General features: G+C 33.4%; 1 protein-coding gene across 1 annotated transcript; it reads left to right on the top strand.

Annotated features, from left to right (window-relative positions):
- The first annotated feature begins 827 nt into the window (after positions 1–827).
- On the top strand, positions 828–14705 carry LOC147078018 (RNA-binding protein 28). The gene is made up of 12 exons (XM_085961108.1): positions 828–993; positions 1078–1398; positions 3235–3441; positions 4042–4323; positions 6879–7091; positions 9124–9220; positions 10424–10601; positions 11763–11934; positions 12259–12364; positions 12941–13108; positions 13274–13373; positions 13915–14705. Exons 1-12 carry the CDS (start codon positions 984–986, stop codon positions 14635–14637), a joined length of 2577 nt encoding a protein of 858 aa, XP_085817234.1. The 5' UTR covers positions 828–983; the 3' UTR covers positions 14638–14705.
- Positions 14706–15623: the final 918 nt, after the last annotated feature.

Raw genomic sequence — 15623 nt, forward strand, 5'->3', positions numbered from 1 at the left:
TACGCGTGGCATCATCCACCGAGTACTGAGAACTGCTTTCAAGGCCCAAATCTTGTACGATTTGGACCCTGTTTTTATAATCAGTCAGTGTACAGTCCCACAATAGTGGATTACCTTCTACCAATCCGATTAAATTAATGATTATTTCATCCGTCCACTCCAACACGATTTTGCGACTTCTTCTGTCCATTTTTTACTAGGTATTGTTTCGTTTAGTAGTCAAGATTGTTATGATGGCGTTTGAAATCAAAGACAGAAAAACACTTCCCGCGCGATCTATGACCCATAAACAATAATATATGACAACATGTTCGGCATAGATGTCACAGACATAAACTAGTGTCACACAAAATTACCGAGGTGTTTACACTGAGCCGAAAATCTATGACATAGAAGGCCGTCATAGATCGTTTGACATATATGTGACAGTCTATGACATCGTATTTACACTCTATGACACAGGACGCCAACATAAGAAACGGGTTTTTCGACATATATGTGACCGACACGTTCAAATACACTATATTATAGTGTATTTGAACCATTTTATTGATGTTTTTGAAACGGTATTGTCTATGCTTGACAGTGATGCCAATCGTACTATAATTATAGTACAATACTATAATTTTGATTTCGCGAAAAATGTAAAATAATATAATAATTTTACACCAAATATACCAAAATACTATAATTTTAAAGGATTCAAGACAAAAAATGTTCCTGTACTATATATTTTTACGCCTTTGTACTATAATCAGCATAGAAAAATATGGCAACACTGATGCTTGATAGATTTTTTCCCACTGGCAATAGTACTACATTTTGACGTTCCATGAACTGTCATTTTAATTTTGTCATGTGGGTTTGTATTTACAAGCTCGAAGTACCGCGTGTAGATAATATTTAATTATTGCGATCCTATTAACTATCACCTGGAATTGAATTTGATACAAAGTAATTATTTAAAACGAAATAATTTCAAAATGGGAAAACGTAAGTTGGGATCGATATAGATAGTTTTAATCATTTATAGGTTAGGAATAAACGATCCTCAATAATTGTTATTTTTGTGTACAGAAAAAGGCGGTGCTCCCGGAAAAGGCAAATTCAAAAAAGGAAAGAATTCCTTTAAATTCAAAGGAAAGAAGAATAATCCCAAATTTCAAAAGAAACGTACACCTACATTCGACGTGAATGCGAGATTGGTCGTTCGAAATCTTTCGTTTAAAACTACAGAGGAATCATTGAAGTCCCACTTTGAACCGTATGGCGAGATTGCACAAGTCACACTTCTCAAGAGACCCAATGGCGATCTAGTTGGATGTGGTTTTATACAATATGAGACAACTGACAATGCTCAACAAGCGCTTAACAGCACAAATTCTCAACCTTTTCTAGGTAAGAATGATTTTCATAATATTTTTCATTTTTTAATTAGGGAACGATGTTTTGTTGGGTCGCTATTCGAAAGTACAGCACTCCTCTACTTTGTGGTTCATGTATCATAATAACAAACTGCATTTTATGATAGGAACATAGACAACTGAGCTAGGAAAGCGTGGACAAAATGCACAAAAATTATAGACACAGCAGTAACAGAACTTCAAATTCTAAACCACTCTTTAAATCACATCCACCATATTTTTCTGACCTACTGAGTCTACAAAAACATATTAACAGTTTCGCTGCCTAGTATATAATATAGAATTGACCCCATGTGCCAATTCCACGAAAACGTAAAAATTAGGTCAAGGTAGATGAAAACAAGTGATGACTATATTCATAATATTTTTTAAATAGATAAACATGTCAATACGGCAGTTAAATATAATGTCACCGATCGGAGCCGGCGGCACTGCCCTTGAACTTGAACTGTATTTGTTATAAATAAGTTATGTTATAACAAGTCGTAAATTATAAAATTTTTCACAGTACTTAAGACATTGAAAACATTCAAGTGGTTTTGTGAATGAAGGCCCTTGTAAAATGCTCGAAAATATTATTATGTTACGCAATTATTTATTTTATGGATTTTTTATGGCCTGAGATAACGAAATTTATTGGGGTCCCTAATTGATTTTATGAGATTTGGTGTTCACCATGTTATGAAAAGTATCAGATTTCAAAGCAAACACTTAAGTAACACTAATACGAAGACCAATTAATATTTTCTTTGAACAGTGGCGTGCTTGACTAAAAAACTTTTTATCTTTATAAAATCATACTGAAAAATATTCTAAATAACCTAATGCTGCCACTGCCGAACATGCGATAAGTGATAATGATAAGTGGTATGTAGGTAGGACATTATAAAACACAGTGCCGAAAAATGTCTATAAAAAAACAATATAAAAACCAACTAGCGAAAAATATCGGTAATGTATTCATCTACGATGCCAGCTAAGAAATAAATCACTCAATGGTAGTGCCAGTGAAATAATGACAATTTCGTGATTACTATACAGGCGGCTCCGATCGGATACGGCGGCACCGACTATGAGTGGTGACGTGGCTCCGATCGGAGCCGGCGGCAGCGATGCTGTTAACTGGAAACAGCTTAGCACAGAAGTTGGTATCTGAAGGGACCTTGATTTATTCTTCAGCTCAACAAAAATCGAATTTTATCATCAATGACTTTAAAAAATTACGTCCTATATGGGAAGAAATCTTAAATAATAATGGAAAACATAATATATTGACTTGAACTTTAAACAAAATATATTTATATACATATATCATTTGGATCATTTTTAAAATGCAATATTCTTTATGTAATAACATTTATCTAATAACATAAGTAGGCCAATCATTTAAAAATATTTATTGCCACAATATTGATAAATCAGTAGCTGAGGATTGCACACACTTATATAAGAAAAAATGTTGACATTTCTTTAAACATTTAAATTAGAAACGTAGATTATAAGACGTATGTTTTTTTCCTATTTTGCTCTGAATTCGGGGTGCGTCTTATAATTGATGGCATCTTACAATGGCTGTAAAATTCCGCGGTTGTGATGAATCATCACTGATTACTAGTAGAGTCTGTATTCTATAAACTGGCGTACACATCACACGAAAAGCATTGTGCCATCGTGTTCAACTGTTGTAAGTTTTCAAAGAGAAGCTAGTACCTTATGCTCTGGAATACAAGGGTCGTTTTCATATGAAATATCATTAAACTGTGAACTCGAATCTGATTCAATTGTGTTTTTTAATTATTATTTTTTATAGGTCGTGCAATACAAGTAAACTGGGCACTACCCAAGAACGAGTTTGTCATAATCCGTAATGAAAATACTCATGAGCCGGAGATTAAAGACGAAATCAAAACTGAAATCAAAACTGAAATTGACACAAATGACAACTTTGAGGAAACTAATAAATTTTCCAGACACGAGCGTCCTGGCCCAGCTCATGACAATAAAAATGAAGATAAAGGTAAAAAAATATTCCAATTTATGCGCTACGTTATAGTTTATTTATCTCTTATTAAGAAATATATTAAGAGGAATTTTAAGTTTTAAGGAAGAAACAGAGGAATGAAACTAAAAAATATGCAGGGGTTCGAGACACTATTTTTCATTACATATCTTATGAATTAAAAAAAATATTATTCAGTCGAAAAATATATATATTTATGTGATTAGTACTTAAGTAAATATTTTTTCCAATGTTTGTGTATTTATCCAATCTTCAGTTTTTTATAAGGCATGCCAAATAAAATGTTAAAAGTTTCCTTCGAAATATCGAAGAAAAAAGGCGGAGAAAAGACGTAGGATGTCTATCCAATTCAAATTTCTTTAAAAGTTAGAGTTTTAAATTTAGTGTCGAAAGATTTAAGAAACAAATTATATCGTACATTTGGGTCGCTGCACACTTACAGCTAGTATATGGCCTTCATATTTAATAACCTTAGCATTTCACGGCAGACTCAATTTCTTATAAAAAAGGCCATTGTAATATATTGCTGAATACTTCCATGATATTCTATGAAATAATTGACAGTATAATCGATGAAAATTGTGATTTTTTTTCCAGGTGTCAAAAAGAATGGGAAAGAAAGACCTCCGAAGGAGACTAAAGAACAACAAGTTGCCCATTCAAAGGTTCTGAAGAAGGCGAGATTAATCATTCGTAACATTTCATTCAAAGTAACCGAAGAATCGCTGAAAAAATATTTTGAACCTTTCGGAACAGTGCTAGAGGTTACATTATTGAAGAAGCCCAATGGTGATTTGGTGGGATGCGGCTTTGTGCAATTTGAAAATGTACAAATGGCTACTAAAGCAATGCTAAACACAAATGCCAAGGCTTTCTTAGGTGATTATCATATCTGTTTTGACGTACCTATTACACTAATTTTGACTGAAAATTACAACTTTTTCACAGACAAAAAATGAAATTTTGCAATATAAGTTACTAGAAGTAAAACTAATAATAGTCAAAACCATTCACAATAAGTTTTCAGCTGTTTATTATTAATATTTTGGATAAAACGATAATTCATTTAATTTTAAAATAAGCTTGATTTCAAATTAATATCAAAGTCTCGGAGTATTGGCTTCAAAGTCCACAAGTTGCGACACAAAGCCAGCAATCTGAATTATTAAATTAATGATGCTTAAATATTTATTTCATAAATGGATAGGGATCAGAGAGTGTGATTCCATTTAGAAATTGTTGAAAATAATACTTACCTTACCGTTTTGGAGTTTGGTTTTTTGTGGTGGAGTCAAGACATTATTGCCTTTGCTTCTACATGCTTAGATTCTTTTCTTCCATCATTTATTTATTCACCGAAGAATATCGGTACCTAACTTGTTGTCGTATAAGGAGATAGATTATGCATTTCAATTAAAATTGCTTGTGTTTTAGACTGGAAAATTCATAGATTTTGAATAACCTAGCTTCTCGGGTCTAGATGATTATAATAAGTTAACAATAACGCAATAAGAGCGAGAGTGGTTGGTTATTACCGTAGTAGGGCCAGATGTGAATCAGACTGGGCTTCGTCACCAATTGGTAACAAACCATTTGGTGTTTAATAGGAGAAGATGCATGAAGATTAGTGAGACGCATATTCTCGGAGGAGCCATGTGTGATCGTAATATGCTTCACTTGGAGTAAACATGAAAAAAGAAAGGACAATTGTGTCGCTGAGTTTCAAAACCCCCTATAACACCTTTTCAGTTTGTTGAGAAAATCAATAAAAACTTGTCAGTTTATGGATAATGGGATTATCGATGTTTTTCTTTTTTTGCCCAATGATGGATTATTTTTGGAAATATTTTGCATATCTATTTATATTGTATTCTAGTCCACTGATTAAATAAAAGACTTAAATGTTTGGTTATAGCGGATTTTGTAAGTTACATAGTGTTATAGCGGTTTTTGAAATACGCATTGAAGGTTATAGCGTATTTTGTTAGGGAAATTTTTGACCTTAAAGTCGGAATCTTCCATTGATTCCAATCATTCCAATTTTTCATTGTTCAGTAAAAATAATTCATTTAAAAATACAATGCAATTTACATGAAAACACTGTGTGTATAGCATTTTTTTTCGTTCTCACAAAAATAATATAAAATAAAATATATACATTGGTTTTAAAAAATATGAGTGACGCGGTACTCTCATAATTTGACTGCAAACATGTTTCATTCATTTATTTTATATTTCACTTGAGTAAATTAATTGTTTGCCTTCTTTATTTTTCATAACATTTTTTATAAGTCGATAACATGTAAATAAGTGCGTCAAATAATCTGTCACTGCGCTGAGCCAGTAGCATCACCACTTGAATTTAATTTTTAAAGGTATTTATTATACTTATAAAGTAACTAAGTTATTATGTATAATAAATTATAAAACATTTCACAGTACCTACACATTGATAACATACAAGTGCGGTTTGTGAATGGCGCCATTGAAAAATGCTCCAAAATATAATAATTTTCATGGTTTATCGTCGCGCATTAGTGCCTGACCAATAAATCGGTTTTATGGGGTTTGTTGCTCACATGTTATGAAAAGTATCAAATTTAATATCAGAGCAACCATTTCAATAATACTGTAGAGCTAAATGTTTTCTTTAAAACAGTAGCGTGCTTGACAAACAAACTGTTTTCTTCACAAAATCATAATGAAAATATTCTAAATAAGTGATAAGGTGATAACGTTTACCCATCAAAAGGCTATAGAGTTTTATACAAAAAAATAAACTTATTATAAATTATAAAAATATATTAGAGAAAAGAACAGTTTTAACCAGTTCATAATTGAGTTACACACCACTGGAAATTCAGATGATGACCTGTGCATTTTTAACACATTTATGTCTAATTTAACTTACCGTTTACGGCGTATTTCGTTGACTTTCAAAGATTTTGGTTGGCTCAACCTCTTCCTAGCTTTATTAACTGGAGATTTAACCATATTTATAAGTTCTTCACACATTTTAAGACTATAAATCATAAGAATATCAAATCAACAAAACAGCACTCCTACCGCAACTCACAACATAAATGTACTGGCGGCCATGTTGCATTTCGTCTGATTCTCGCTTCTTATTGGTCAGTTGTGTTATAGGGGATTTTGAATGTAACACATAGTGTTATAGCGTGAATTGATTGACACATTGATTTTCTTTCATAAATGACAGTCAATCGTAGCTGACTTTGAAAGAGACAATAAAATTTTCATGTAGAGATTTTAATAACGAATCCATTGATATATATATCTCAACTTATTCAAAAAGGTGTTATAGCGGGTTTTGAAACTCAGCGACACAATTAATAGTTTTTTTTAAAGCAGAATTATCTGATATTTTTAGAAAATGGAATATATGTATTATAGATATCTTTTTGTGTTTACAGGTCGGCCAATCCATGTGGATTGGGCGGTGGCAAAGAATAAATACATGTCCTATGTCACCCAGAAGAATGATGAAGCAGAATATTTAAAGAACGACATTAAGTCGGAGCCGGAATCAGATGATGAGGATCGGAAGGATAACATAAAAGATGAGAGTCTCGATGACGGCGCCAATATTAAGGAGGAGTCTGGAAGTGAAGAAGAAGATGAAGATGGTAAACCATATTGTACCTTATCTCTTGAAGTTGAGTTATGTATCTAAAAGATAATCTATTACTTTTGAGTGCAATCAATTGGATTGTTCAAATTAATGACTAGATAATAATGCAACGCATAATTTTGAAAGAAGTATAAAAATATAATTAAACACTTTGTATTCAAGACTTTTGTACAGTTGGTACTTAATTGTTTTTTATACACATGATATAAGAATGTAAAATTCTTCATTGAAAATAAATAACTTTAAATAGATAGCCTTTAAATCTTACACACCTATTAGAAAAATCCTTGATTGAGTGGGATTCTAACTCACATCAATCGCATACTGGGTGCGTATTTCACCAATTAAGCTACCAACTCGAGTACATTGTTCGAGGACTTAAATCAGTAGGTTAATTGGTACAGTGCTCGCCTGGTATGCGATAGATGTAGGTTCCAATCCTATTCAGTCCAAAGTGTTTTCAAGGATTTTTTTTAATATGCATATATATTTCTAATGCTGTTCCAAGTTATCTATCATCTAATGATACATAGAATATGTATCTATTCATGGAAAAGTCATTCGGCAATCAAGTAAATTATCACCTGGTCATAATATACCATATTAAGTAATTATGTTGACAGCGTTATAAACCCATTGTTGGAACGACCTAAATATAATTACAGCTAAAATTTGAGTGTGGATTTTAAGACGCATATCATGTTGGAATGAGCGGGTGTATTCTTTTTAAAATCGATGGCCCTGTCCTTTGCCCATGACAGTAGCGTACTGTAATAATATATTTTTTATTAATTATCTATTGTTATATAATAATATAACATAGAACAAAATAATGGAGGGAAAAATAGATTAATAGGTAGAGGAAAAAATGAAATTGGCACATCAGAATATTATATTTCCATGGTTACTTGTAAATTGTACGTATTACATTTCACCGTAGCACAGTTTGCCGTGAGCTTTCTTTTCAGAAATGGATAACAGTGGAGGCCCATATTATCCTATTAGGATCGGACATGGTCAGGGGGGATACTATACGGTCATCTCTATAGCACCAAGATGAAAAAATTACGGATTGTCCATGGAGCATTGCGGACAATGATGTTCTTTCAAGAATGAAAACCTAACCTAATCTAACAAATCCAGTATATCGGTTATTTTCAAAATTTGTTTGCCGCTGGCTTCCTGTAAACCGACAAGAACCGTGTTTTATTTAGACATGAATTTTATCTCAGTTCTATACGACCCAAAGAGGTTGGATGGTCTTTAATATACGACCATATATTTCCGATACAACATTTCACGGTGAAGTGTGATATGGTGAACTGCATACGTACAAATGGGCTTGAAATATCTGAGTATTAAAACAGTTTGAAAAGAAATTGATATTTGACTCTGCAGTTTTCTGCAATGTTTTTTATTATGTTAACATGTTTTTTCTATTTTATGAATGCACATAGAATGCGAAAAGTTTGCCGTAAAGTTCGGTGGCGGCGCTCGTGTTGTTATCAAAGTACTATGATAGTATTGCCAGGATTCGAATATATTATTCCCCTCTTCCTAGATAAAAACAGAAATATCAAAAACAATGACATACAGCAATTTTTTCCCATAGAGTTGTGATATTTTTAGTTATATGGTAATATTAAAATGTCAAATTATTTGTCCTGTCATCACCGCGATTCTTTCGTTGACATTGTTTATAGGCCGAAATTTACTCGTTTTCTTCTTTGCGGTATGAGTTTATAATCTTCCTACCATCGCTTCATTATTAACACATCTAAGTGACTTATAGCACACACAGATAAGAAATGTCAAAAGCGTTCATGGTGAGGGGAGCGAATAGGGTAACGCGAGAGGAGAATTTAGTATACCAAGCTGCCGCACATCAAGTTAACCTTTCCGCATTCTAGTTGATTTGATTTAATCGTTTAAAATTTGAAAATAAAAATTATATTTTGAATGTCAATGTTATGTGAAGTGAATGAAACAATATTTCGCAGTTTTGTTTTAAATGTAATACTTTCCAGATGATGCTTCATCAAAAGATAGTGATGAAGAAGATGACGAAAATTCTGAAAATGACGATGATGCATCCGTCGTGGAAGAAGATCCCAATAAATTGAAGTAAGTTTTTTGATACATTTACAATTGTGGTAATAAACATGTCTCCATTATTGTTCACATATTGTAAACATATAGATTTTTTTTATAATAAGCAGTAGGCTCATGGTATCATAGTGTGTATACGGCGGAGCTACGGGATGCTGGTTTGACCTGGAACGAAGCAAGAAGACTGGCGAGGTGCCGCGTGGTTTCAATATGCTCTGACTAAGGGGCGGATATGGCCGAAGATGAAGAAGAATCATAGTGTAGACATTTATATAGACAACAATTTTAACCAAATTACCAATATTATCAACTGTGCCTGCACAGATATGTCGCAAGGGTCATCGACTGAACCTGATGGAGCAAGTTGAGGTAGATGAATACTTTCCAAACCAGATAGGTTTTTAAGAATCCAACCCTCTATTCTGCAACAATATTTAAACTAAGACTCAACGTTCGTTGTTTAGATTTTTTACTTTAATTACAATTGAATTGTTCTGTTGACTGAAATAATTTTAAACATCAATTTATTCATAACAAATTGTAGAATTAACAAAAATTTAGTTTCCAAACAATTGTGCTTCAAATACATTATCATCACATTATGTGCTGTCACAGTAAGCTGCTGCTATCAGAAAAAAGTGTGTAATGTTGTTTTTCTTGGTATTTAAAATGTTATCAGACTGATGCTCCCATCCCGTAGCACATTTTGAACGTTTAAATGAACATTGTCAGTTAGTAAAATCTGCCGAAATCGCCAGAACAACAATGAGGTCACCTCACGGGTACCGGGTTACATCTGCAACCGCATGACTTAATGGCCCCCTAATCAGGACACAACAGCTGTGGCATTCGCGCTGTAAGGATTAATGGGTAATACATTAGAGTTGGCACTCTCCATCATTGTGTTTATAGAGATAGTGATCATTAAAAATATTCTGCGGAATGACGAAACCATAGACTAAATTTATCACTGTGCCAGCACGTGATGTGATCATAATGTAATCGCCGCTTTATTGTAATACACCAGTTCAGTAAATTAATCAATTAATAATTCACTCTTAAAAAAATGGATACATGTGTACTTACATCATTGTGGGTGGGTAGACCATAAAGAACACTATTCTTTTTTGTTTCAAAATACACATGTACTTTTAAAATGTTCCCTTTTTGTAATTTATGATTCTTGAAGTCAATGTTAAATTTTTTTTTTTCACCCAGGGTGTCTGCAAATGATGCCGAAGATGGCAATACCGTATTTTTGAAGAATGTCTCTTATAATGTCGGCAGTGATGATCTCAAAGAATTTGTTTCCCAGTTCGGCGAAGTGAGCTACGCCCTTGTGTGTGTTGACAAACTTACTGAACATTCTAAGGGCACTGCGTTTGTCAGATTTAAGGTAAAGTATTGTTTTAATTCTTCTCATTTTGTTTTCACCGACAGCTTCAAATTTCATAAGTGCAATAGAACATCAATTATCTGGACTAATTGGGGAGGAAGGTAGTCCGGATAATGATATATACGAGGGGAGTTCCATAAGTTCGCGGAATGGTGGTGAAAGTAGCAAGTATTGGGGTTAAACTTATTATTAGGTAATCCTTTTAAGCTATACTTGTACACTTTCAAGTTGATTGTTCTATTAAGTTGCTTTCAATATTCAAAAGAACAAATGGAAGTCTATGATAATTTTAAAAATGTCGAGCTCCGTGCAGTAAATTCCACAAAAAATAGGGAAAAAGTGTAGAAACTATCCAAAATGAAATAAAATTGATTTATGGTACTCTTTATGTGGTAAAACTATGATTTACAAATGGTCATGTTTATTTAAACAAGGTAGAGTGTTATTAGAAGATGATGACCGGTGTGGATGGCTAAGTGACGTTACTACACATGAAATGGTATTAAAAATCGAAGATGCCTTTATGGAAAATGGTCGACTAACACTAATGAAAATCGCAGAAAGGTTCAACCTATCCAAAATAACAATTTTCAGAATTATACACGAAAATGGGATGTCAAAGGTAAGCGCAAGATGGGTACCACGAATGCTTATACCACATCAAAAAAGTTACTGTGTGGAATGTTCTAAGCAGTTTTTAAAGCTATCTGTCGTCAATCAAGAAGAACTTATCAACAAAATTGTTACAGGAGATGAAACATGGGGTCATCATTGTGACCCTGAGTTAAAAAAATAGTCCTTGCAGTGGCATAAAAAGGGTGGTTCCGCCCTCAAGAGGTTTTAAGGTCGTACCATCGGTTGGGAAGGTGTTGGCAACAGTGTTTTGGGATTCACAAAGAATCCTAATAATAGATTATGTACTTCTAATACAATTGAATGAAACCAAGTTTTGAAAATATGCACAACATTTGTATCAATCGCCAGAATATGTTTAAACCTGCACAACCATTCTTAAGTCAAAAAGGATAAATTATGAGTTTAATATCAAATTTACCATACGTTAGCTATGAGGAACTTACCACATTTTCATATAAATATATAGCATGTATTATAATATACCATGGATAATAGAATGAATATGCTTGTGTTTATTTCTGATAGAGCAAGGAAGATGCAGACATCTTTTTGAGTGCGGGACCCGATAAGATGATGCTGGAAGGTCAGGCCTTGGAACCTATGCCGGCCATCTTCAGGGATCGAGTCAAAGGGACCAACAGTAAAACAAAAAAACAACCAAAGGATTCTAGGAACCTGTATCTCATCAAAGAAGGAGGTTTGTGAAATGTTTTAATTTTGAATAAAAAAAGAATTGGTGGTAAAAGAGATGCTTCTTGCATCAAGGTATTATGGCTTCATGACAAAGCTGTGATTTTTACATTCTTTCTAACTTTGTCCCTAATTTTGTCTGCATAATTTCTAAACAAATTATTTTGTAATCTTTAGAATAAAATAAAGTAGGTGTGTAAATATGTAGGTACATATTTAAAATTTGTATTGTTTTCCGTTTGAATATAATATATGTATTCATTTTAGTTGTACTGATCTAGATCGTCACATTTTTCACTGAATTTATGTATGTATTATCTTTTGGTTGCAGTTATATTGGCTAATAGCAAGGCAGCGATTGGTGTTTCAGCTTCAGACATGGCCAAGCGACTATCGTTGGAGCAAAATAAATCACAAGTTTTGAGAAACCTTAACAGGTATTGTGATAATAAGAATATTTTTGTTGTTGTTTTGTTGTTTACTATAAATCTAATATCTTCCTTCCTTCACCCTGTCACGCCCCAGCGTTGGGCAAACACATGTCCGCGCCACTTCCCTCAGTCCATTGTCAACTCTCACGCCTCACGCCATGCCAGACCTGCAATGCGTAGGTCGCTTTTGTAGCATCGCTGCAGAGTGAGGGAGGCACGGCTACGGCGACGGAACCCTTGAGGCTGTGCCACAATGGTACGAAGTGTCTAACGTACACTCTGGCGGCATCCGGAACACATGTCCTAGCTATGTGAAGTGCTTCTTCGTGATCATCGAGGGCTGCCGTGTCCGCTCACGAACTCGAGTGTTTGTATTGCGTTTTTACCTTCGTCGGAGATCCAATATCAATTTGTGTCTTAGTTAAATGGTCACGATTGAGAAATGTGCATATAATTTTCTGTTGATACTGTATTACTTTCTTGTATAATGATCATTTCAAATTATAGTCTTATTTGATTGTGATATTATAATTATAAATACTTTAATGTAATATGTGTACATAATATATTGTGTTTTTGCAGATTCATATCCCGTTACCGATTGACAATTCATAATATACCCCCGCATTATACTGACGAACACTTCCGCAAGGTTTGCATGGAAATGGCCAATGTGAAACCTTATGGACTGAAAGAATGCAGAATCATGAAGCATCTCAAAGGACCATTGGATGCAGCCGGAAAACACATGTAAGTTTGCACACCAGGAAAATTTATTTGTACAGTTATGTTAACATTTTTTTATGCATGCACATAATATTTCTTATGATGTTTTAAGGTTTCATTATGGATCAGTTTTGTAATAATATTTTAAAAATATTTACGATATACTGATTATTCACACTGGGTTTCTAGGTCTAAAGGATATGGATTTGTAATGTTCAATAAACACGAAGATGCACTCTCCTGCCTTAGACGGATGAACAATAATCCTTCAATATTTGATAAAAACAATGTGAGTATTTCATTGTACATAATATCATAATTAGGAACCAGTAAAATATCCCATGTTGGCCGTGACTGATAAATGAGAATCTGTTAATTTATTGAATTTTTTTAGCTGCTTGCTGTTTGAAACATTATAATTTGGATTTTCCTTCAGTTTATCTTTTATATAAATTAAATAAATACATTTATATACCTACATAGTTCTTTTTGTTTGCTCATTGTCATCATTATAATTAATATTATCAAAGAACTTGAATTGTACATATCTAATTAAATTAAAATATCATATTCTCTTAGCGATACGGTTGTTTCATTATTAATTCAAACTATGTGGTGAACATATTTCTCAGAGACATATGATACACAATAATTAGCAGCCCATTGACTAATTGAAATATATATATACACAATTTTACAAATTTATTACACGTACTTAACAATTTTTGGCTTTGTTGGAAAATGGTTAAATTGGTCTTATTGATAAAAAAGTTGTGCATAGCTGACATGGACAATTCTATTCTTTTTTACTGGTTGTATTATATTTTCAGAGGCCAATTGTTGCTTTTTCAATTGAAGATAAGGCTGTAATAAATGCTAGGAAAAAGCGTTTAGAAAAATCTAAAATCAAAAATCCACTACATCGAGCTTTCGAAGGAACGACGGAAGATAATAGCAAGAAAAATAATGATAGAAATTTCAATACCGGGAAAAACAAATTTGGAAAACCTGCAAACTCAAATAATATGAAACGGAAATCACAAAAAATTGATGTCGCAGAATCATCATCACCGAATAAAAAGACCAAATTAGAAAAGAAGAAATGGAAGAGTGAACAAAAATTGAATAAAGTTGGAAATACGAAGGAAGCCGGAGAGGGAAATAAGAGTAATTTTAAGAAAAATCAAAACACTGGTAATGCTACTGTTAATGTAAATAACCAAGATGAATATACCGGGGAAACTGCGAAACCTGGTGGTTCCATGAGAATGAGAAGCAAGTACCATTTGAGGATGCAAGCTGCCATGCACCAGGAGTCGGTGAAGGAGCAAAAACGTAAGCAGAAGATGTCCAAAAAGTTCCAAAAGTCAGGCGTCAACGAGAAAATCAAACAGCCGCGTCAAAAGCAAAACACCAATAAGAACACCAAAACTAAAAAGTCCACGCATCAAAAAGACGAGAGAAGTTTTACAGATCTGGTTAATAAGTACAAGAGTAAGTTAGTTGGTGGCACTAGTGATCAGAAAGTCAAGACTAAATGGTATGATGGTTAGATGTATATTATTTATTGTATTTGGTTACCGGATTGTTTACAATGAATAAATGGATTTTTTTATTCAAATCACATTGTTTTATGAATGTTATAATATTGTAACAGTTATTTTTGAAAGAATATATATTGAATTCAGTTTGTAACTTTACAGGAGAGCTCTTTAAAAAATTGATTTAATTGATTTCATCAATTTTCATTGCAAATGCAGTCTAGGACACTAGTCTGGGGTGTCCACACATGGACGCAAATGTGTCTAGCTCGATATCGCAAACGCAGTCTAGCTAGATTAGTGTCTGGGGTGTCCGCAAATGGACATAAATGAGTGTCTAGCTCGATCTCGCAAACGCAGTCTGGCTAGATAATTTTATTTGCTGGTTACACACAGCACAGCATAGATCAGTGGCGAGGTAGGCTATTAAGATTCCTCATAAAAATAGTGCACACTAAACTTTGTCAGTCATGCTTATTTGTTTTCATTGAACTAAGAATACAATTTACAGATGGTGCTGGTCGATCTAGACCAGTGGTTCTCAAGTGAAATTTAACTGTGGCCGCACAATTGACATTGACAGTTCTATGGAAACGTCTGGTGGCCGCACCAAATTTCATTTTTGTTGTGATTGAAAAAATTAAAGCTAAATTTTATTTACTAAAAACATGGATCAATTTATTTATAGACGGCTGCATATACATGGCGGGTAGAGATGGGGCAACTCAAATCAAGTCCATTTAATAAAAGACATTTGAACATTTTAGTACATATTTATTTATTTAAAAATAATGTAAATGGAAATTCCTCAATACTCTTTTTCCAATGCGAGCCGCATGACTGCTTCCAAGTTTACATCTGTCAAATGGCTTCGATATTTGTTTTTATGAAGTGCATTGCACTGAATGGTCTTTCACAGTATACAGTAGTAGGAAAAATCGACAATATTAATAAAGCAATTGTTGCCAATTCTTTGAATGGACTTTATTCTCAGAAAC

The sequence above is a fragment of the Rhyacophila brunnea genome, unplaced genomic scaffold, assembly GCF_057557595.1.
Source record: "Rhyacophila brunnea isolate RB1 unplaced genomic scaffold, BYU_Rbru_1.0 scaffold_12, whole genome shotgun sequence".
Classification (NCBI taxonomy): domain Eukaryota; kingdom Metazoa; phylum Arthropoda; class Insecta; order Trichoptera; family Rhyacophilidae; genus Rhyacophila; species Rhyacophila brunnea.